Source organism: Balaenoptera musculus, chromosome 18 (genome assembly GCF_009873245.2).
Source record: "Balaenoptera musculus isolate JJ_BM4_2016_0621 chromosome 18, mBalMus1.pri.v3, whole genome shotgun sequence".
In the NCBI taxonomy this organism is placed as follows: Eukaryota; Metazoa; Chordata; class Mammalia; order Artiodactyla; family Balaenopteridae; genus Balaenoptera; species Balaenoptera musculus.
This window is the reverse complement of record NC_045802.1, coordinates 79,458,385-79,481,856: the sequence shown is the minus strand read 5'-3', so window position 1 is coordinate 79,481,856 and position 23,472 is coordinate 79,458,385. Positions and strand designations below refer to the sequence as shown.

General features: G+C 54.4%; 1 protein-coding gene across 1 annotated transcript in view; it reads left to right on the top strand.

Moving 5' to 3' along the window:
- RASA3 (RAS p21 protein activator 3) overlaps positions 1–23,472 on the top strand; it is a 91,891-nt gene that overhangs the window by 37,701 nt on the left and 30,718 nt on the right. Inside the window, exons 3-5 of the mRNA XM_036831625.1 lie at positions 11,066–11,188; positions 19,833–19,907; position 20,411. Of these exons, the coding sequence (XP_036687520.1) occupies positions 11,066–11,188; positions 19,833–19,907; position 20,411 (199 nt within the window). The remainder of the gene's footprint in view (positions 1–11,065; positions 11,189–19,832; positions 19,908–20,410; positions 20,412–23,472) is intronic.

Below are 23,472 nucleotides of genomic sequence, written 5' to 3'. Positions count from 1 at the left end.
TTGGGAAGCTTTTTTTTACCATCTTCCTTTTTCTAAAGAGGCTCAAGACGGGGGTGGAAGTAACTGTTCACAGAGATCAGAGACCTAGAAAGCATTGTTGCTAGATTTGAGGAAGAGAGGGGTCAGGTGAGAGAGGGAAGCATTTAAGCCTTAAGACTGAGAGGTTTGCAGCCTAAGAAACAAGTCCATGCTCCTCAACCCCAGCTTGTGTAGGAACGCTTCGGAGAGCCTGTTAAAGCCCAGGTGTCGCCCCAGGCGGGGAGGGTGGGGCGGTGATTTGCATTTCCCACCAGCTCCAGGCCTGCTGGCCCCGGACCCCGCCCTGGGGTAGGAAGTGGTGGCACCTGTGGTCACAGCATGTCTCCGGGAGAGGGAGTGGGTAGGTGAGGGGGGCCTCTGCCGCCCTGGCAGGCGGGCGGGCGGGGACGGTGGCGTGAGTCTGGGTGAAGCACAGCAAAGCCGGGTGGAGTCCCAACCAGAGTAAGCAGTTCTGGAGCCGGTGCTGACAGTGGGCCCACCCTCAGGCTTAGAATTGCGGGTTGTACGGGTCCATCCAAAGAGCTATCTTGGGCTTGAGAACATTTTTAGCAGATGAATTATATCCTTGCATATTGCTGCTTCTAAGTGGGAACAAACAGCACGTTCTGATGACTTAATGAATTTAACTTTTAGAAACTGTTAAGACCTCCTGCCCCCGAAACATGGAGACACTTCCCTCCTCCGTCTGCCCCGTTGTCGCCCAGACTGGCAGGGCCGCTCCTGAGGCCCTGTGTTATTTGAATGCACCCTCCGGATTCTCTGAAGTAATCTGTTGAAGGAGAACGGGAAGACTGAGGAGGCTGTCAAGAGTCGCGTGTGGCTTTGGGGCTGATGTTGAAGGTGCTGCCGTCGCCCTCAGGGTTATTTCCGTGAGCTCCCCAGGAGAAGGGTCCATGTTGGAGGGTTGTAAACCTGGAGAATCAGCGTCCGTCCCTGCAAAGCTGGGCTCCCCGCAGACCTGCCGGCTGAGGGTCTCTGGGAAGGGAATTGGGGAACCTCTGCTTTAGTTGAGGCCGAGAAATAGGGACCATTCCTGAAAATATTTCTTACAAGTTTAGAAATAGAAATCATAGTTTCTGGTTTTGGTGGCACAAGAAAATGTGCTTTTGGAGCAGAGAAGGGAGGCTGAGAGTTAAATAAAAATAGTGGTGTAGTAATATTGTCTCTTCTGGGAAGTCAGCTACCTGTGATACAGCCAGAATCAGGGGCAGCCCCCGAACACTGTCACCAGAAGCCAGTTAACTCTAGTGAGTATGCCGAGGTGACTCTCCCAACTCATCAGAGCGTCTAACCCTTCACAGACCATTCCTGCTTTCCTCAGACAGTTTTAATAAGCTTAGTTTTTGAAAGGTTAATTTATTCATTAGCTCAATTAATATTTATTGAGTGCTTATCTAATATACCAGATAAGTCAGGGAGTGCTGTAAACAGAAAGTTAAAGCTGACAGCAAATAAAGAGACAAACCTACACAAAATAATTCGAAGAGGTTAAAAAACTATGAGACAAGAAACAAATGGGACCTAATTGAACTTAAAAGGTTTGCACAGCAAAGGAAACCGTAAACAAAGTGAAAAGACAACCTACAGAATGGGGGAAAGTATTTATAAATGATACTACTGACAAGGGATTAATTTCCAAAATATACAAACAGCTCATACAGCTTAATAACAAAAAACCAAACAACCCAATAAAAAAATGGGCAGAAAACCTAAATAGACATTTCTCCAAAGAAGACGTACAAATGGCCAACAAACACATGAAAAGATGTTCAACATCGCTAATTATTAGAGAAATGCAAATCAAAACCTCACTGTAATGAGGTACCACCTTACACAGGTCAGAATGGCCATGGTTAAAAAGTCTACAAATAATAAATGCTGGAGAGGATGTGGAGAAAATGGAACCCTCCTACGTGGTTGGTGGGAATGTAAATTGGTGCAGCCACTATGGAGAACAGTATGGAGCTTCCTTAGAAAACTAAAAACAGAGCTACCATATGATCCAGTAATCCCATTCCTGGGTGTATATCCAGAGAAAACCATAATTCGTAAAGATGCATGCACCCCAATGCTCATAGCAGCACTATTGACAATAGCCAAGACATGGAAGCAACCTAGATGTCCATCACCAGATGAATGGATAAAGAAGATGTGGTACATATGTATATAATGGAATATTACTTAGCCACAAAAAAGATGAAATAATGCCATTTGCAGCAACACGGATGGACCTAGAGATTATCATACTAAATGAAGTAAGACAGAGAGAGAAAGACAAATATATGATATCGCTTATATGTGGAATCTAAAAAAATGATACAAATGAACTTATTTACAAAACAGAAACAGACTCAGACATAGAAAACAAACATGGTTACCAAAGGGCATAGCAGAGGAGGGGAGAGGGATAAATTAGGAGTTTGGGATTAACCATACACAATACTATATATAAAATAGATAAACAGCAAAGACCTACTGTATAGCACAGGGAACTATATTCAATATCTTGCAAGAACCTATAATGGAAAAGAATCTGAAAAAGAATATATATATATATATGTATATGTTCTGAATATATATTTCTGGATCACTTTGCTGTACACCTGAAACTAATACACATTGTAAATTAACTATGAGGCAAAACCCCTGTTTATACTGGTGAGGGGCAAGCTGGTAGCCCCAGACCTTGACTCTACAGTGTAAGGGCAAAAGCAAATAACCTGCTCCATAAAAGAAGTTAGCAAGGAAAATTGTGCCTCCACTTGGGCTGAGTACTTGAAATCACAAGCTGGCTCTTGTGAGTGTGTAGCCTGAATCCGTACCACATCTGTGGCTCAAAAACCACAATCCACACACATACATTAATGCAGTCTTGGGTTAGTAGTTTGTAACGCCTGCTGAGGCAATGACAGGGCAGTCGAAAGCAAATCCACTCCTCTCCTTCAATCTAGGTCTCAGGATTCTCCAGTATAACGTTTCAGGGAGCTTGAGCTCAGAGGAGAAAATGCACAAAGAACACAGAAATAAAGCGTCATGTGCATTTTCCAAGAGAAACAACAGACAGCAGAATCAGACCTGCAATGTTTGCAGAATGTCAGCTAACAAAGTTTAGTGAACTTAAAAGTAATGAGACGAGATTGAAAACATGAGCAGGATAAAGAACGATGAAGAATGCCTGCACCAATTTGAAAAAGAATCAAATAGAATTTCTAAAAATGCAGATCACAAGAATTTAGATGAAAAACTCAGTGAATGAATTAAATAGTTGATTAGACATAGCTGAAGGGAAAATTGGTAAACTGGAAGGTACATTTGAAATATACCCCAGAGGGACTTCCCTGGTGGTCCAGTGGTTAAGACTTTGCCTTCCAATGCAGGAGGTGCAGGTTCGATCCCTGGTCAGGGAGTTAAGGTCCCACATGCCTTGTGGCCATAAAACCAAAACATAAAACAGAAGCAATACCGTAACAAATTCAATAAAGATTTTTAAAATGGTCCACATCAAAAAAATCTTAAAAAAAAAAAAAGAAATCTACCCCAGAGACACAAAGGAATGGAAAGTGTGAGAGAGGTTTAGAGACACAGAAGGTAGAGGGATGTCTGAACACATCCTGTGGGAATTCCTAAGGCCAGAGACCACGGGTGGAGGTCATGGGAGGTGGTGTCTTAATGCAGCTCAGTTCTTGAGGGGCCGAATCTGGGGGGCAGAGCCCAGCGGCACAAGACCCAGACCCAGATGGCAGCTCCGAGGGTGGAGGGAAGGGGGCATGCCTGGGTGACAAGGAGGGCATTGTGCCCTGGACAGGCCACCGGCACCGGCAGCCATCAGGGTTCAGTGTTGCCTGCACAGAGCAGCTGCACGCCTTGCTGTGTTGTGGCCCTAACTCCCAGATCGTCCTCCAGGCTCACCATCGCCTGTGAGGGTTGATCATTTGTTTGGCAAAGTTTCTGTAGGAAACAGAGAGCCTACGTCTGATCTCTGGGCCTGAGAGAGCCGGCAGGACCCGGTGCCCCGTCTGGGGCTCATAGTCAGAGGGGCCTCAGTGGCCGCAGAGGGTCAGTGCCACCCAGCGTGGTCTGTCCTCCCTCAGGCTGGAGTGCAGATGGAGCATGAGGGCGAGAGGGCGGGCACACGCCCCCTTCCCTCCTTTCTCCGGGCGAAGGGGTCCGGGCATCGGGCTGCGACCTGGCTCTGTGGGTGTCCCCACGCCCTGGGTCTGCAGAACGCCGCTCACCCATGAGCAGGTGTCACCGTCCCTGCCTTCCTTTCCTGCATGTCTGGCGTGGGACAGGGGGCACTGAGAGGGGACTGCTGTTGCAGATTTACTGGGGGAACCCCCTGGGTTGCACACCTCGGGGAGAAGGAGCCTTTTCCGGCCCGTCCCTCCTCGAGGACGGTGATTTGGGGAAAGTTCTGTCCTCCTGAGAACAGTATCTTCCTGATGGTGCAAGTGGACGGTGTTCACATTTAACTTTTTACAGCTATAATGTTTAATCATTTAAATGGCAAGTCATCATTTCTTTACCGTTTATTTAAACGGAAAGGCTCTGTGAAACTGGGTTGTCAGGGTCCGGGCGGGTCAGCCGCCCGCCTGGGGCCACAGTGCATCTGCGGAGGGCATCCTGGGGTCCCCGGGAGGGCAAAGCGGAGCTGAAGGCTGCCTGTGGAGACAACCACCGTCCTATCCAGTACAAGGAGCACGTTCGTGCTACAGTTAAACATAAGAGCTCTTAGGAGCTGGGTTGGTCCAGTCGTTTGCAGGCGTATTCCATGAAGTGCCCTTTTCCTTTTGTCCATGTAAGTGATTATTTTGAGGATGACATTGCCCGCCTCTCCCCACGACAGGTAGGAAGGGGCTCCTACTCTGACCCTCACTTTCCCCCAGGGCAGCTCTGTTGAGGCTGTGCTGAGCCTCCTGCCTGGACCGCCTCCCCCTCCATATCCAGCCCAGAAGCCCCTCCCTCCCGCCTCTGTGGGCCTCTGGACCGGACGGCCCTGACCCCGCGACCGTGCCTCCTTGCCTCTCGCAGAGTTTGGTTGTGTCTGTCAAGCAACAAAGGCAAGTTACAAAGTTGAGTTCACAGTAAGATTCCTTTTTGTTTAAAAAACTGGCATAGCTCTAAAAATGGTCTGGTATGTGAGGACTTAAACGCCAATGTGGTTATTTTTTCTGGGTAGTGGGATTATGGGCAGTGTTTTTGTTCTTTTGTTGGTAGGTTTTTTTTTTTTTTACATAAAATTAGAAGTTAGTAAAAGAACCGCTTTCTAGAGCACAGTGAGGAAGGAGCTAGCTCATTACCACGCTTATCGATTTGGGTGACATTACAGAATCTCTAATCCCGTCATTCTCGCCAAGAATTTTCCCGAATGAAAGGCTGTTCCCCGCGGGTGGGCGCGAACTTCCGGTTTGGAATCAGAAGGAGCATGTGGGTCGTGACTTGAGAGGGTCTCTCTGTTCCTTCCGAGAGATGCAAATTGCTCAGAAAATAGAGCTTTGTGTGGTGGCGTCCGCGGTCTTCGGGTCTTCATCTCCGGGAGGGAGAAGTTGTTTGGGGTTAGGGCGTGACAGCATAAGAGGGGCTCTGTGGTTTGGGAAGAAAGACGTCATTTTCTCAGATGTTCTTGATGAAAACCAAGTTGTTGACTAGAAAACACCAACTTTGAGATTATGAGACTGTACAAATAGCATCATCTCCCCTTATGTTTCTTTTCTCTCTAATTTCTCAAGTTAAAGCTTAAAAAATAAGTCTTTTTGACATAAATGCAGGTCTCAGGCCCAGACGTTCCACACCACCCTTTGCCCCAACAGTCCTGGGGAGCTCCAGGCGGGGACCCTTCCACCCCCCCCGGTCCTGGGGAGCTCCAGGCGGGGACCCTTCCACCCCCCCGGTCCTGGGGAGCTCCAGGCGGGGACCCTTCCACCCGCCCCGGTCCTGGGGAGCTCCAGGCGGGGACCCTTCCCCCCGGTCCCGGCGAGCTCCAGGCGGGGACCCTTCCCCCCGGTCCCGGGGAGCTCCAGGCGGGGACCCTTCCCCCCGGTCCTGGAGAGCTGTCTGGTCCAGGGTGGGCCTTCAGTTCAGAGCATCCCCCCGACTTTGGGTTCCAGTCCTCACTGAGCCCCTGAATCTCAGGATGTGGGGCTTCTCACAGGGCTTCCCAGATGCCCAGCTGACCGCCGTGCCCAGGCCCAGGTAAGGCTGGGACCCTGCAGGGAGACACCACCCTGCAGGGAGAGACCCTGGGCCTGCCCTGTCCACCCTCCCTGAGTAGACAGTCAGTCCCCGTGGAGCTATGGGCCGGGCAGTTTGGGTGTCGGGATGCTGTGGTTAATGGGTTCCTCTGGGGTCCCCAGAAGCTCCCCAGGCTGCCGCCCCCCTCACGCCCCCAGGCTTCTTCCTGACACCCTCCTTCCCTTGGGGCCTTCCTGAAGGTTCTGGAGTCCGGGGGTTTCAGTTACCTTAAGAAGCGTGGCCGGGCCTTAAAAGGACAGTCCGGGTGTGAGTTGTTGGTGAGGACACGTGATTTCTCTTGGGGGGGAGAGGGGTGGGGCTGCACGTGGGAGTCCCGTGTGGGGTGCACCCCATGTGAGCAGATGGGGAAACTGAGTCTGGAAGAAGTGAGGAACCCGCCAAGGCCACGTGGCCGTCCACCCTGGGCTGCTCAGGCCAGGGCAACGGGCTGCAGGTCACCCATGAGGGCCGGGCTCTGGCACAGACATCTGGCTGGGGTCCTGTGCTTCTGGAAGAGCGTGTTGCTGGCCCTGTAGGCGGGCGCCCTGGGTGCCCTTGTGCCCTGTGATCCAGCCTTGTCCTGCGGGCCAAGACTGGCCCAGGTGGGGCCCAGGCGGGATGCTTCTTCCCCAGCATTTGGAGGAAAACTGTGATCTGACCTCCAGGCCTCCTTGCCCGGGAGGGTCAGCTGCATCCCTCCGGCCCCCGGTCACATCTGCATGAAGCTGGGGGGCAGGCCCTCGTTTCTCCATCCGTCCTTCGCGTGGACGGAGCGGCTTTCTCTCCTGGGAGCCGCCCCTCCCTGTGTTCAGGCCGTGCCCCACGACTAGGGGGAGGCTTCAGCGCCAGAGGCTGAGCAGCCGGCCTCCCAGTGAGATGCAGTAGCTTCTTGGAAGCCTCAGAGACAAGCTCTCAGGTGCCGAGGGCCGCGCTGCTTTAAAATCGCCATTTAGAGGAAGTGAGGGAGAAACCAGACAGGGTTCCTCCTGCTTCTGGGAGCCTTGGGCGGTTCGCGCCTTGGGTGCGGGCCCTCCCAGTGCTGGGGTCCCGCGAGCACCGGCCCGTGCGGGGTGCAGGCTGCACGAGCCCCCTCCCTTCCCGACTCTTCTGTGGACGTCTGAATACAGCATTCGGTTTCATGAATTTTAATCCAGGTTTTAGGGAGTGGTTTAACCACCTGCACGTTTATTAGCCGAGCGCAGAGCTGTTCAGAGCCGGCCGGCACCCTTTTCAGAGAAAGGGCCCTGCCTGCCTGGATTCCAGCTCTCTCTGGGCCTCGGCGTGGGCCCCGGGTCCCCGCTTCTGGGCGCCTGGGCTCCGCCAGGGCTGCCCTGTGGCGCATCCGGGGCTTGCGGGGAGGCTTCCCTCTGTCCCCGTGGCTCCCGCGCTCCCCTCCCCTCCCCCAGATGCTGGGAAACGGATGCTGGCGTTTGCAGCATAGGACACAGCACACAGCATGAAACGGGGAGAACCTCTCGTCTGGCCCCGGCGGGGGCAGGGCAGCACCAGCCGGGCTCTGGGGGGGCCGGGGAAGGACTCTGCGGTCCTGCGGGGGGTGTCCTGCCGGGACCTCTCGGCTGCACATCTGGGCTCGCGGAGCGGGAGGCCAACAGTTTCCCCTGTCGGAGGCTTTTTCTCGTTTCCCAATTCTGTGAAACTGCGTTTAAACTTCTCCCTGTAATTAGCGAGGAAAGCGCTCTGGCCGGCCTCAGAGGCCACGTCTTAATCCCCTTGTCAGATAGTGGTAGTTAAGGCCGTCCAGTCCTTTGGGCGGCATTTTCCCTTTATCTGGACACGCCGCAACCGTGCAGGGCATGAGTCCTGCCTCTGCTGCTGCTGACCTGTGCGCAGAGATGCCCAGGCAAAGGCGCCAGCCGGGGGGGCTCGGGCTGTGCAGCCCCTCTGAGTCCCCCAGAAAGGAGAGTCTGTCTTGCAGGCACGTGGGGGGATCTCACCCCACTTCCCACCATCCACAGCTTCCTTTTCTTTTGGAAATATGCTTCCAACTCTGCCCCTGTGAAGAGACACTGCAGGCTTTCCCGTCGACCAAGAAGGGGGTGGCCTGGCCGCGTGCGGGGACCAGGGGGCACGCCTGTCCCACCCACAGGATGCCTGCCTTGCTCCCTCACGCCCCTGTGGGCCCTGCTGATGCCAGCCCCGACCTGAGAGATGCCACGACTGGGCTGAGGAGGCCTTTGTGCAGGGACCCCCTGGGCTTCTGGTGGGGACAGCCGGGCCGCCTGCCTGTCCCTGTTCGTGGACGACAAACATATTCCTTGTATGTTGGGCGTCAGGTACTTGTCTTTTACTTTGCAACATAAATTTAAAAGTTCTCAGTGGATTAGTATCCTGAACTTGAAAAGAATGTGAAAAGATGGTCATTTGACAGAAAATGAGCCAAAGACATTTCAACACAAAACGAAACAAAAAGTGCTCACACACACGCTTGACAGACATTCAGCCTCACCAATAATTTAAACTTTTCCAATGAAAGCAGTAGTTTTGGTCACCAGCTTAGCAGAGTTTGTAAACATTGATGGAGTCCTTCCTGGAGGGTCCGTGGTCCCAGAGCCCAGGATGGAGGATGCCCTCCCACCAAGCAAGCCACCTCGGGGACTGTCCTGAGGACACCAGGGCTAGGGACGCTCCCGGTGGTGGACGTGGGGGAGGACTTGCTGTCCGCGTGTTGGAAGGTGTGAGTCCTGCGGCTGTGGTCACTCACACCTCAGGTGCTGTTTGGCCTGTACTTACTTGGGAAGTGGTCCATGGCCTCATGTTAAAGGAAGAAGCCGACTGTATATCAGGTTGAATAATGTAACCCCACTTTTATTTAAAAACATGTGTCTTTATTTTTCTTCTATATCCATATATCTTTAGAGAAAAAATAACTTAAGCATGATATACCCTAGAATGTTAATTCTGTTATTCAGTTGCTGACATCTTTATGTATTTTTAAAATTTTTGGTTTTTGAAAAATAGCTTCACTGAGATATAATTCACATACCATATAATTTACCCATTTAAAATGTACAGTTCTATGGTTTTTATTATATTCAGAGTTGTGTGGCCATCACCACAATCAATTTTAGAACCTTTTCATCTCCCTAAAGAGAAACCCGTTCCCTTTACCTGCTCCCCAGCCCCTGGCAACCAGGGATCCACTTTGTCTCCACAGACGAGCCTGTTCTGGTCATTTCACATAGAGGGAACGGCACCCTGTGTGGCCTCTTGTGTTGGCTTCTCTCGTTGAGCATCAGCGTGAGAGCTGAAGGCGCCAGTGGGTCAGGGGCCCCGTTCGGTGTGTCCGTCCTCTGTTGATGGGCGCTTGGGTTGTTTCTGCTGTAACCTTGCACGTACCAGTTTTTGTGTGGATGTGTTTTCATTGCTCCAGGACATACCCCTGGGGGTGGGCTGTTGGGCTATAATGGTTACTCCGGGTTTACCGTTTTGGAAAAGTGATGGCCCCATTTTACATTCCTACAAGCAGTTCAATTTCTCCACATCCTCACCGGGGGGAGTGCCATCTGGGTGCAGGATCGCCTGTCCCGGGGCTCCTGTGCCTCCAGGGGCCGGGGGTGAGATTTGTGTCCCCCACGTGTAACCGGCTGGCGTCACGGCTCTGTGTCAGGAGGTGGCAGGTGTGGGACTGGAGGTGCTACCCTGTGACCCACCCCTAAAGAGGGCCCTCTGAGTGGGGCCTGGGCAGTGTGTTTTCTAGAAACCTCTCCAGGTGATCCTGATTTGCAGCTGAGAGTGGGGACAGTCCCCCGAGATAAAGCCGGGATGGGGACCAGGCCGTGGGCAGGGGCACTGGAGTCAGGACTCGCGTGTGTGGCCGTCTCGGGGGCAGCCCTGGAAACACCTGTCATACGCATGCGCCTTCTAGCGAGGCCTCGGCAGCAGCTCTGACTCCTGTGGGACGTGCCTTCGGGGCTCTGGCCCCCAGGACATGGCGGGGAGAGAGCAGCTGCCTTCTCTGCACGCCTGGACCTCAGGCCAGCATGGTACCCCTTCCTGCTCTGGACCTGAGCTGGTCAGTAAAACAAGCACAGGTGGGCTCGTCCCCCTCCGAGCGGAGGCTCTGATGCAGCTCCTGCGTACAGGTCCTTCCATGTCTGTCACCTGCCCTCGCCTCCCTCCCCCCCTCCCGCCTCCCTCGGCCCGGCCGGGACCACCAGCTCCCAATTTCATGTCCCCCACGTGAGGTCACAGGTGCACGCCTGAGGCAGGCGCTTGGAAGCCGGCCCCCCCCCCCAGGACTGATCCTCCCCCCAGGACGGATCCCCCCAGGACTGACCCCCCTCAGGACTGATCACCCCCCAGGACTGACCCCCCAGGACTGACCCCCCAGGACTGATCACCCCCCAGGACTGACCCCCCCTCAGGACTGATCACCCTCCAGGACTGACCCCCCAGGACTGACCCCCCCCCTCAGGACTGATCCCCCCAGGACTGACCCCCCAGGACTGATCACCCCCCAGGACTGACCCCCCCCTCAGGACTGATCACCCCCCAGGACTGACCCCCCCCTCAGGACTGATCCCCCCCCAGGACTGACCCCCCAGGACTGACCCCCCCCTCAGGACTGACCCCCCAGGACTGACGCCCCAGGACTGACCCCCCCCCCCAGGACTGATCCCCGCCCCAGGATGGATCCCCCCAGGACTGACCCCCTCTCAGGACTGATCACCCCCCAGGACTGACCCCCCAGGACTGACCCCCCAGGACTGATTGCTCCCAGGACAGGGGACGCGGCCTCGTAGAATCTAACGGTGCCCCTTCTGTCTGTGTCCAGCCCCTTCTACGGAGAGGACTTCTACTGCGAGATTCCGCGGAGTTTCCGTCACCTGTCCTTTTACATTTTCGATAGAGACGTTTTCCGGAGGGATTCCATCATAGGTAGGTACCGACCGACCAGGTGTTTTCTTCATTTTCTCCGCCTCTTCTGAACGGGGCTTATTCTGGCAGAATTGGGGCATCTCCCGGGCACCCCGTCTGAGCCGGTGAGCCATGCCAGCATCTCGCCTGCCCTTGCTGGCCGTCCCGGAGCTGCCCTGTCACTGTGTTCTGGGGTGACACCCCACGAGCTCACGCGGGGACACGGGGACACGCGGCAAAGGCAAACCATCCTTCAAGGCGAGAGTGGCGTCCCCCCAAACGACTCCCAAAGGCTTCTCCAACCATCCCACCACCCCAGGCCTTGCCCATCCCTGAACCCAGCACCCGTGTATGGGGGACTGGGATGGCATCGGGGTGTTCAGAGGTGTTGGGGTGTCCTCAAGGTATTGGGGGTGCACTCAAAAGCATTAGGGGCTCTCGGAGGCACTGGGATACTGTCAGAGGTACTGGGGGTCTCAGAAGTGTTGAGAGTCCCAGAGGCACCAGCGTCCTGGAGAGAGTGAGGCCCACCTTGCATGTGGAGCAGCCCAGAGCTGCCCGTTTGGTGGGTGCACCTCTGTCCCAGGAAAACCCTATCCGTTCCCCGTGGCACCAGAATGAGACCCGAGCTGCCCAGTGTGGGCTCAGTGGTGGCCATGGGACCCCAGCTGATCGTCGCTGGCCTGGCGGTTCCTGGCAGGAGGCGTCTCGGTGCTTCGCTCCTGGACAGAGCAGTTGAATCTGGTGGGCCCCTGACACTGCAGTCTCCCGCCCGCTCCTGGGGCGTCTGACCAGCTCCACTCACTGCCCATACGTGACTGGTCAGGGGTGCTTGCGCCCAGGCCTGCAGCCCTCAAAAAAAAGTCTGAAGGCAGCTCTGGAGCTGAGGTCCTTTGAAGAAGCATCCGGCAGCGTTTCCAGCACGTGGATCAGAGCTTCCCACACCCGTCAAAATGCAGATGCTGGTTTACTGGGTCTGGGGCAGGGCCCAGAGTCTGCATTTCCAGCAAATAGCATTCTTGGAAACCGCTGTGTTTTACGTAGACATCACCAGAGTTTGTTCAGGAAGTACACGGCCTAGATGACACAGCAACTCAGATCATTCACACTTGACTTCATTTAAGATGGAGCTGCGATGGGACCACTCAGCAGAGCTTTAACTCTGAAGCGAGAAGGATTTTCGCGTTTGCGGGGCCACTTCTGTGCTGCTCGTCCTGCAGGCCTGCTCGCTTTGCCCGCAGGATGGCGCCCGAACCCTTAGCTTGGCATCAAGCTCTGGTGATTCCTCCTCCAGCCCAGACAGAGGCTCTGGCCCTCCCGGCCCCTCTCCCGGTGCCCCGCAGCCTGACACCCACCTCAGGCCCTTCTCCGACGCCCACGTGGCTGCCGCTGTCGGCCCAAGACCCCGGTCAGCTGGAGGCTGCGCCTCGGCGTGTGTTATTCTCACCGTCGCCTGTGGCAGCATTTCTTTTGTGTCCACTGGACCGTACCTCCTGTGGCCTGGGGCTCTCGGAGCAGGGCCCGGGGGTGTCTCCGTCTAGCGCCTGCTGGGTGCACCAAGGTTTGTTCGAGGAGGAAAGGAGAGGAGCAGAGCGGTGGGTTGGAAGTTTACATGTTCCTGGATGGAGCTCACCTGGGCGACAGGTGAGACCCACAGGGAGATGCAGCGCTGGCAGGGTCGTTGGCTCAGGTTATACCAGAATGAAGAGGAATGTGACTGATCCTTGGAGGCACATGGGAGCTTTTTTGAGTGGTAATCCTAAGGAAAAAGGAATTTTAAAATATCTTTGCACATTTTAATCACAGAACCTGATCTGTGATTAAAATGTGCAAAGATATTTTAAAACATAGTTGGTTTTGGGGTTATTTCCCCTTATAAAAATCAAATAAGATGTTTATCAATCATTCTGTTTAAGGCACCCGCTATTTTTAAAGAGAACCAGCAAAATCATGGTTTAGCAATTCCTGGTGGCTTTAAAATTGGGACTTGTCAGGGTGCAACCAGATTTAGATGTTTTCAACATTGTTCTCACAGCCGTAAAAATAAGAGGCTGTCTGGATCTCCAGGGATAATTTGAAGTTATGACTAGCAATTATGTTGTTACCAGGATGAGAAACCAAGTTCTAGGGTATAAATTTGTGTCACGGAAACGAGCATAGATAGTGTCACCGGCTTCTCACGTCTGCCATGTGATCTGATGGCACCGCACCAGGTTCTCCCGGTGCAGCAGCGCGTGGGCCCCCCCGCGGGCCGAGTCCAGGGGTGGGGTGTCCCAGGGAGGGTGTGGAGATGCAGTGCGGTGTGGTCGAGGCAGTGCTGGGTCAGGGCCACCGGCTCCACTTCCGGGGCGGGGCGTGGGCTGGTGGGGCTCTGGGGGCCCGGAGCCAGGCCCCCCCCCCTCTGCCCCACTCCGGCTGTGGCCCTGCTCATCCCACCATCTCCCCGCTTTGTCCCTCCAGCCCCGCTGGCAGGGGCGTCCTGCAGTTTCTCTATTAAAGGGTGGTGGTGGGGGGTGAAGTGAGACCTTGATCCTTTTGTTTATAGGCCAGGGTTATCCAGGTATAATTTGCACACTGTGCCCACTGCAGGGAAGTGCCACCGTTTACCCGCTCGTCATTCGACGGAGGTGGGGTTGTGTCCTGCTTTTAGTGGTTGTGAACAAAGCGGCCGTACACATTCTTGCCTAGGTCTCTGTGTTGGCAGATATTTTTATTTCTCTTAGAAAATACCTAAGAGTGAGATTGCTGGGGCGTACTGTAGGTTTTAAAGGACAGCAGAATTTGCCATCCCCAATAGGCCACTGTGGCATCGCGATTTGTTTGAGCTGAAGGCAGTTGGGAAGAAGCAGACACAAGGAAATCTCTCTACCCTAAAAGCAGAACATAAATTCGTCCAAATCCGAGACGACCCTAGACCCTTGTCAGCCCAGAGGCTACGCCAAGGAACCCACACAACGAGCTTTCCGGACCATTGGCTCCCGCATACATTTACCTTCCTTGAAACTCAGAGTCCTTTCCTTGGTCTTGTCACTTCTCTGAAAATTGGTGGTGGTTGTTTTAGGTTAAGATGCTACGAGTTCCAGCCACCTCCTTGAGATACTCATCACCAAGCTTCCCCCATGTATATCTGAGATATGTTAATAAACTTCTGTTTGTTTTTCTCTTCTTAATCTTTCTTTTGTTACAGAGCCCCAGAGAACCTAAAAGAGTAGAAGGAAAAAGATTTTTCCTCCCCCCCCCCGCGCAGTGTATGTTTACCTTTATTAGAAACTGACAAACTGCTTTCCTGAGTGCACCATTTTGAATTCTCTCCTGCGCTTGTATCATCAACTTTTATTTTTGATTCATTTTTGCCCTTCTAATCTGTGTGTAGTATCTTATTGTAGCTTTTACTGCTTTTTCATGATGAAGAATGATGTTGGGCATCTTTTCATGTGTTTATTTACCATCTGTATCTCTTCTTTGGTAAATCATTCAAATCTTTTGCCCTTTTAATTGGATTTTCTTATTGAGTTTTTAAAGTTTTTAAAATATATTCTGGATACAAGTCCTTTATCAGATGTATGTTTTGCAAATATTTTCTTCTAGCTTGTGGCTTGTCTTTTCATTTTCTTATGAGTGTCTTTTGCAGAGCAGAAGTTTTTAATTTTGATGAAGTCCAATTCATCAAACATTTTTTTCTTTTATAGTGTGTATTTTTGATGTCATGTCTAAGAAATCTTTGCCTACCACAGGGTTGTGAAGATTTTCTTCTAGAAAGCTTTTGGTTTTAGCGCTCATGTTGCGATCTATTTCAAGTGAATTTTACATATGACAGGCTTCGTTTTTCTCCTTACAGGTGCCAGTTGAATTACCGTAGCACCTTTTGAAAGTCACTGACTTTATATGCATGGGTCTATTTGTTATGGTCTATTTATGGTCTATTTATGGCTTCTGTGTTCTGTTCCACCGACCTGTATTCCTTTCCTCACACCAACACCAAACTGTCTTAATTCCTGTATCTTCACAGCAAGTCTTAAATCAGTCGTGTGAGCTCACCAACTTTATTCTTTTCCAAACTTGTTTTGCTATTCTAGGTCCTTTGAATTGTCATTTACATTTTCAGTCATCTTCTCAATTTCCAAAATGACTGAGATTACACTGATCTATAGATTAATTTGGGGAGAATTAGCATCTTAACAAAACTGAGTCCTTCAGACCCTCCAGCATGGCATGTCTTCTCCACGTACTTGGGTCTTTAATTATCTCTCATCAGGGTTTTGTGATGTGTTTTCAGCACACACACAACACGTGTGTGTGTAGTGTGTGTGGTGTGTTTGTGTGTGTGTATACATATAATTTATCCCTATATTTATGATTTGATAAGAGTAGACAAAGATTTCTGGGATAGTACACCAAAAGCTCAAGCCATAAAAGCATCATTTTGTGGATGTGCTGTTGGTATCTTTTCAATTTCAGTTTCCATTGTCATTGCTTGTGTGTACAAATACAATTGATTTTATGTATTGACCTTTATTCTAAACACACCTACTCTGCCAGCTTTTCTTGTAGCTTTTCCTATAGATTCTGTGAATAAAGACTTATTTCTTCCCTTCAGGTCTACAGGCCCTTGTTTCTCTCTCTTGCCTCTGTGCACTTGCTGGACACCAGGGTGAACAGGAGCGATGAGAATGACATCTCTGCCCCCTGCCAGGCCCGGGGGGCGGGGGGCATCCGGCTGTCCCTCCTTAGTCACCACCCTGCAGGTGTCACCCCTGGCTGCCCACCTTCCCGCACCCTCTGACCTACCGTACCTGGTTCCCCACGTCACATGCTGCCTCTTGAACTACCTGATGTGCTTCTCTCTTCTGAACAGACCCTGGCAGGTACGGCACCCACCCATTACCAGAGGAAGTAATACACGGGGCTTTTAGTGGTGGAAAGGCTGCCACACCACCTCTGTCCTCGTCAGAGGGTGAGGCCCAGGGGGCATAGTGACCTGATGTCACTCAGATCGATTGGGACAGCTGTGGATTGTGACACATCAGGCACGTTTAAGTGGGCGTTGTGGTCTGCAGGTGAGGTGCTCCCCAGGACAGCCTGTGGGAACACTACCTACCTGTCATGTGTAAAGAGTGCATGTTCATGTGTTCTTGATGTGGTCGGTCTCTAGAAGGACAGACTGGCAGCTGGTGACAGAGGTGACCCTGAGGTGGGACCCGTGTAGCAGGGGAGGGAGAAAGTTATTCTTGGCTGTATTTTACATCCTTTCTAATGTTTCAGACTTTGTTCTGGTATTACCCATTTAAAATTAAGTACTTCCAAAAATAAAGAATAATAATGATGTGTAAGTTGTAGGGGTCATATGAGCATTAAATATGTGTCTCCTCCCTGTTCCAATCAAAGCTCATAAAAACATTGCAGTTACTTAAAATTTCAAACTTCAAATGTGACCCTCCTATCCAGCTGAACTAATCGTGGAGTCTGCAAATTTCTTTATCCCTTTTTAGTGGAATATTATTGCCCAATTTAGTTCCAAGAAATGTTTGTTTCTTGTGGCTTTATTCCTGCAAGACTCAAAATTATATTCCCATCGGGGAAAGGGGTGGAGTTTTGCAGGAGCCAAGCAGAGAGAAAGCCAGGGGCTCTGCCTGGTGACAGGTGGTTAGAGGTGGTGGGACCCACGTCAGGACCTCGGCGGGATGCCCCCAAGACCAGGAGGGGTGGGAGGGGAGGGGCCTGGGATGGGCCGGGGTTAGGGTGGGGTTAGTCCTTGGGACTTGACGCCGGCTGGAGAGAGGCCTGTGTGGCCTGTAGCTCCAGTTCTCTGAATCCCTGTGGGACACCCTCTTTCTGCAGCCTGTGTGCTCTGTGTTTTCTGCCCTCTGCCCCTGCCCTCCGCCTACGGACTCTGCATGCCGTGGCCTCCCTGCCCTGTGAGGCCTGCGGCTGGGCAGGACTTGGCTGCAGATGGCTCTGCGTGGCCAGAGCTGAGCCAGAGAGGTCGATGTGGGCAGTGGTGTTGACCCTCGGAGCCAGCGGTGCTGCGTCCACCTCGCAAGTGGACAGAGGGCTGGCCCTTCCCAAGGCTGTGTGACGGTGGGAGGTGAGTGGAGGGCCGAGGTGAGCGTGCAGAGGTGCCGCGGGCACAGTGGGCAGGGAGACGGGGCTGCTGCAGGTGACGGTGGGGGGTAAACAGACCCGACCCCGCCGCGCTCAGCCCGCGGCACTCGGGCCGGCGTGTCCCTGCTTCGTTTCCAGCTTGCCGTCTGTGCCCGGTGGGTGCGCCTGTCGGGTCTGGAGACCAGGCGTGAAGACTGCAGGGCGAGACCCTTCTCTCACCCACCTGGGTTCCCCGGCTGGACCCCTACAAAACTAGGCAGAAGATGGGCTAACAAGAGAGAAGCAAGCATTTTCTAACGCCTTTCAAGCGCACGTCTCTGGAGGAACCTCGGCGTCGAGTAGCTGGGAGCTGGCGACACGTGGGCCCGCGGTGCATCTTAGCAAAGGGACGGCACGTCCAGAGGAGGCACAAGCCGGAGGAGAGAGGTGCAGCTGCTGGGGCACCGAGCGGTGGAAGGGGCCGTGGAGGCCGCCGGGCGGGGTGTGCGCACGGGCCTTGGGCCGACACCCCCTCCTCACAGCCGAGCCGCCCTCGCCTCTCGCTCTGAGACGCGCCGCGTGTACGTTGGGCGATGTCCTGAGCTCCCCCAGGAGCCAACTGCACAGCGTCCTTTCCCTGAAACCTACCGGCCAGCAGGTGGCTGGGCCCCAGCGAGGCCTCGTGTGAGCCTCTGGGCGCAGCACGGAGACGGCCCTGCGGGCCCCGGGGGAGGCCGAAGGGGAGGTGACGTCGCAGGAGGGCCGCGTGGGACGGGGGCGTTTGGGGAGAAGAAGCGGTAGGAGAAGCACGGAGGGCAGAGCCGCAGCGACGAGGCCCGAAGCCCGTGGGCGGACGTCTGCCACGTCTGTGACCAGCACGCCCCGCCTCGCCCCGGGGTTGCTGCAGGGCGACGCGAGGGGAGAGTGCGAGGGGCTGATGGGCAGCGAGTGTGGGCAACCACAGGACCAGCTGGGCGCCAGGCCCCGCCGTGAGGCCGCCGGGTGCTTCTGCACCGAAGCACAAGTCTGTGAAGAAACAGGAAACGGAGAGCAGTCCCTTCGCGGAGAGGACTCTGCGTCCTGGGTGAGGGCAGGGTGGGCCGGCCAGCTCGGGGCTCCGCAGGGTGGCCACAGTGGCCTGGAGAGCGTCCCAAGTAGCAGATGACGCGGGGGGGAAACGGCGCCAGGGGCCCAAAGCGTCTCCTTTGGTAACTGGACCGCGCTCCCGAGTTAGGCGGTGCGTCCTGGGCTGTACACCAGGAACAGCTGAACTTAGAAGGTGTTTACTTTCACGTTGTCCTTTATCGTTCCTGTTTCCGTATGTGATTTACAATGTACGTGTGTGTGTACACGTACAGTGTACGTGTGTGTGACTGTGTGTGTGTGCGTGTGCATTGCATGCATATACGTGTGTACGCAGGGATGCTCACGTGGGCCAGCGTCCGACTCCCCTACCCTGGTGGGCAGCGTGGTCCCCGTGCTCGAGGCCACGGGATGTGGGGACAGGAGGACAGCCCAGTGCCCGGTGCCCTCTGTCCCCCCAAGCTGTGGGGTGTGTGCTTGCTAGCTGCCACGTATGTCTTTGGAATAAATAAGGTGAATGAACAATGCATGACGGTGGTAGATGGATACTTAAATACTATAAATCTATGTCAGGTAATGTACATCACACACGTATATTTACGTGTGTATTTTCGTTGAAATTCTAGCTCCTAAGTACCAAGCCTATGTCAGGAACGTAAAACTACTGAGAGCAGACGTCCTTAAACTTTGGGACCCACAGAAGTTCCCTGGGGACCTCGTGAAAACGAAGATTCCAGGGCCCCACCCCAGAGGTTGTTTTCTCACGCAGGGTGGGGCCGGGGAACTTGCATTTAGGAAACTCTCCAGCTGTTTTGATGCAGGTGGCCTGTGATTACACTGTGAGAGACACTGATTCATAGACCCAGGCGGGCGAGAACCCGGCTCACTCCACGGGCCCGACAGGAACACGTGTGCACACATGCTACATAAGCTAAATGTGCACACACACGCACACACGTGTGCACACTGTGTGAGCCGACTGTGCACGCTGCCTGTGAGCTAGACGTGCACACACGTGAATTCTAAGCTACAGCTCGTACGGGCACACGCGCATGTCCAGGGACTCTGCAGCAGAGCCCTCCCAGCAGACGCCACCCTGCCTCCCTCTGCAGCTCGGGCATCGGGGCGGGGGAGGCCGTGACGTGGCTGCCTTGGGTGCCTGCTCCCTCCCCATCCCACACGCCGCCCTCCGGCCCTGAGCCGTGGACCTGGCGGAGCCGCTCTCTGACCTGTAGGATCTGCGCCGGGTGCCCCCATGTCCCGCAGCCTGGGTGACGGGGAGAGCGCGCCCAGGCTGTGGACACCGTGGAAGTGACCTCGAGGGCACCTCCGAGATGCAGCGTGGCATCTGTTGCCCTTACTGCGTCATCTCTTTCCCGATGATCTGCTCTGGATTTCCCGTTTGGAGTGACTGGCAGTGGTAGTGGCGACTGCTCCCAGCCCCGCTGGGTGGGTGGGTTGGCGCCCTCGTGACTGGTCTCCTCTGCGTTGATCTTCCAGGGAAGGTGGCCATCCGGAAGGAAAGACCTGCAGAAGTACCACAACCGGGACACGTGGTTCCAGCTGCAGCACGTGGACGCCGACTCCGAGGTGCAGTGAGGCCTCGCGGGGCCCGCGGGACGTGGGGGCCTTGGCGGAGGAGGCCCGACGGCGGTTAGAGACATAGACGCTGGACTCCGGTCTGCAGAGGAGCGAGGCTTAGCAAGCTGTCCCCTGCGTATGTCCTCCTGGGCTCGTGCATTTTGGGTTTGTTCCGTTGGTTACTGTCGGACTTAGTCGTGCAGCTTAAAAAATGTAACATGCGAAAGAATGCGACACATAATTGAAGGTAAAGAGAGAATAGGTGAGAAAACGTAAGGCTGTGGGCCTTGCCCACTGGAGGTGCCCGCGTGTGTTCCGGGCTCCCTGCCCTCAGCAGGGCGGGGCTGGAGCTGAAGGGAGTGCCCGGAGTGATGAAGTCCCCGTGGCCTGAGCGTCCCTGGGGCTCGCCCAGCGCCCTGGCGGTGTGTTAACTGGGAGTGACCCCTTGACCAGTGCAAGGTGCCCCCACCCCGGGACAGGGGGTTTCTCCCCCAGCTGGGCCGCTCCCCATGCCCAGGGTCCAGGAGACGCCCGCCGGGGGCGCCGCCTGCATCTTCTCTTCTCTGGTGACCCCGGCCTGAGTTTCCGGTCAAGCCCGTCCCCGAGCCCAGGCCACGCCTGGAATGCCGGGGCCAGCGCCCAGCCGGGCCTGCCCTGAGCTCAGCAGGGTCAGACAGCAGGTGTCGCGGACAGAATCCCCAAGTGGGCACCTCGCGAGGCCTTCCCCGGGCTCCCGGCCCAGCGTCAGCGCGCCTCCCCGTGGGCCTGGGGCCATGGCCGAGCTCGGAACTGCACACCGGCGGCTCAGGGTGTCCACCGCCGAGGCCCCTGGTGGCCGCCGGGGCCGGTGCTCACACTTCGACAAAGAGGCAGCCAGAGGGACGCCTTGAGAAGCCTAGCCCGAGGGGCATTGTAAGCGTGCTTCGCGCTCAGTTAACTCCGACTGAGGGGCCCGCACGTGCTGTGGAAATTGGGGGACCTGTGACTGCTCAGAACTAGTCACGGAGCCCCAAGGCCAGAAGGACAGCGGCCGCTGCTGCTCAGGTGACCAAGAAATCGCCTCCTTAGGAAGAAGTTTCCGGACCCCTGTGCGGTGTGTGCTTTACACCTGGGCCCCGCCTGCCTCCGTCACCGTCGTTCTTGAGAGATTCCGCCTGTGGCCGCAATGACCCCGCTGTTTAGTCCCCAGATTTAAGTTCTGTTTTGTTGGCAAGCGTAGCTTTTCCTTTTTCTTGCCTTTTCAAAAAAAAACACAACTTTTAATTTTGAAATGGTTACAGAGTCACGGGAGGCCACAGGAAATACTGCACAGGGGGTAATGGTTAGCAAGCTGTGTGTTCTCCTGTTTACACTCAAAGACTGAAAATAGGAAGCAGGGCCATGTCCCTTCCGGGTCCCGCACAGTGACATCCGCATAACTGGTACAGGGTCCCCGACCCCATTCAGGTCCCACCAGCCCCGCGTGTGCCTGCATGTCCCCGTGGGTGCGTCTCACGCGTGTGGCTGTGTAACCACCACTGTCCGGATCCAGAGCCGCTGGGTCACCGCAGCCTTGGAAACATGACGCGCGTGTCCACCTGCAGCCTGAGGACGTCCGGGCCATTCCCTGATGGTCCCCGTGACGTGGGTCCCGACCCACCGGTGATTCCACGGAAGCGGGACTGTGGGTGGGGGCGGCCACTGAGTTCCAGGCTCCGAGCACGTGCCCTCCGGAGGGGACCTGCCAGGTGCCACGGGCAGCAGCCTTTAAAGGGGCAGTTACGCACCTTCCCTGCAGCCACGAAGGTCAGGGGACACATATGGTTTCTCCAACTATCTGCTCACGATTCACAAAGGCAGCAGAAAGGGAGTGTCACAAAGCCAGGGCCCACGAGAGACCAGCAAGTCACGGAACTGGGGGAAGAAGAGGAGTGAAAGAACGTCTGGCTTCCCTCCGGAACTGATGTTTGTAAAGGTCTCTGGTCAATCACTTTATTAAAAAGAACCCGTCGCTTCTGCTCCTTCCCTGTCCCCGGCTGGGCACCTTCTGGATGAGGCAGTCGGCAGGGACGGCCCTACCCGTGGTCCCCCGCTAGGCAGCGGTGGCCAGAATGCGTGCTCACGTCCGCGAGGGCCCCTCCCGATCCTCCAAGGACGCCGGCAGCCGCAAGCTCTGCGCCGAGCGGCTTCTGTGAAACTTGTTCTCGGAGCACATGCTCCGAAAAGGCAGAGGCAGGTGGGCTGCCCCAGCAGAGCCGCGGCCCCCCAGCCCGTGGCCTCTTCTTGCGCCTTTAGCGACAGGGCAGTGACTGGCCTCATAGTGGGCGCCCTGGGAACGTCCTCTGTGTGTCTGCCGTCCTGTCTGAGGATTCCCCCAGCAATCAGCGCCTGCAGCCATACACCTGCAAGGACCCGAGAGTCTTTCTCAGGCTCGGGAGTGTCAGAAGGAGAGGAGGGGGTGGCCCTCGCCTCCCCTCGAGGACGCGGCTGCTTCTCTTGGTCGCCCTCATGTCCCTGCCCCTTCCCGATGCTCTCGGCTCCGGCGGGGCTGCAGGTCCAGCACTGAGTCGCCGGCGCCCGGGTTTGCTCTGCGCTGACCTCCGCCCGGCCTCGCAGGCCCTGTGCATAATGAGGACGGGGCAGCGATGGCTCCTGTGCTGCTGGGCCCCTGCCTGCGGGCGCTGCAGACCAGAGACTGACACCTTCCTGAGAAAATTGCACAGGAGCCGCCAGTGCTTTTCTCTCTTAATTCATAAACTTTATTTTTCGAGCAGTTTTATCTTTGCAGAAAAGTTGAGGGGAGTGTATGAAGAACCCCATGTACTCCTCCCCCGACCACTGCTAGCGTCCTGGGTGCATTTGCTATGGCTGACGCCTTATATTCGCTGAAGCCCCCGGCTTACGGTGGGGTCCACCTTGGGCTCTGGGCCCCCCTGGCTGACAGGTGGGTGACGTCTCGGATCCCCTGTCGGAACCACTGCTGGTTTTCTGCAGCCAGGAGTGACGGCCCTGCTTTCATTTCTGTTTTTTCTTAGCGGGGCTAGAACTTTACCAATTTTATTGATCTTTTCAAAAAAACAGCTTTGGTTTGTTTATTTTCTGTATTGATTTCCAGGTTTCATTTTCATTGATTTCTGCTCTAATTTTTATTATTTCTTTTCTTCTGCTCACTTTGGATTTAATTTGCTCTTCTTTTTCTAGTTTCCTAAGGTTAGAAACTTACATTATTGATTTTTGCCTTTCGTCTTTTCCAATATATGCATTCACTGCTTTAAATTTCCCTCTAAGCATTGCTTTTGCTGCATTTCACAGATTTTGATGTTTTATTTCATTTTCACTTATGAAAAGAAATGAATTCAAAGTATTTTTCAGTTTCTCCTGAAACTTCTTCTTTGGCCTGCTTGTTATTTGGAAGTGTGTTCTTTAACCTCCACGTATTTTGGGGTTTTCTAGCTATCTTTCTGTCACTGAGTTCTAGTTTAATTTCCACTGTGGTCTGAGAGCAGCTGTGGTGTGATTTTTATTTTCCTAGACTTGCTGACGTGTTTAAGACCGGGTTGGTCTATCCCAGTGGATATTCCGTGAGGGTGGGTGATGCAG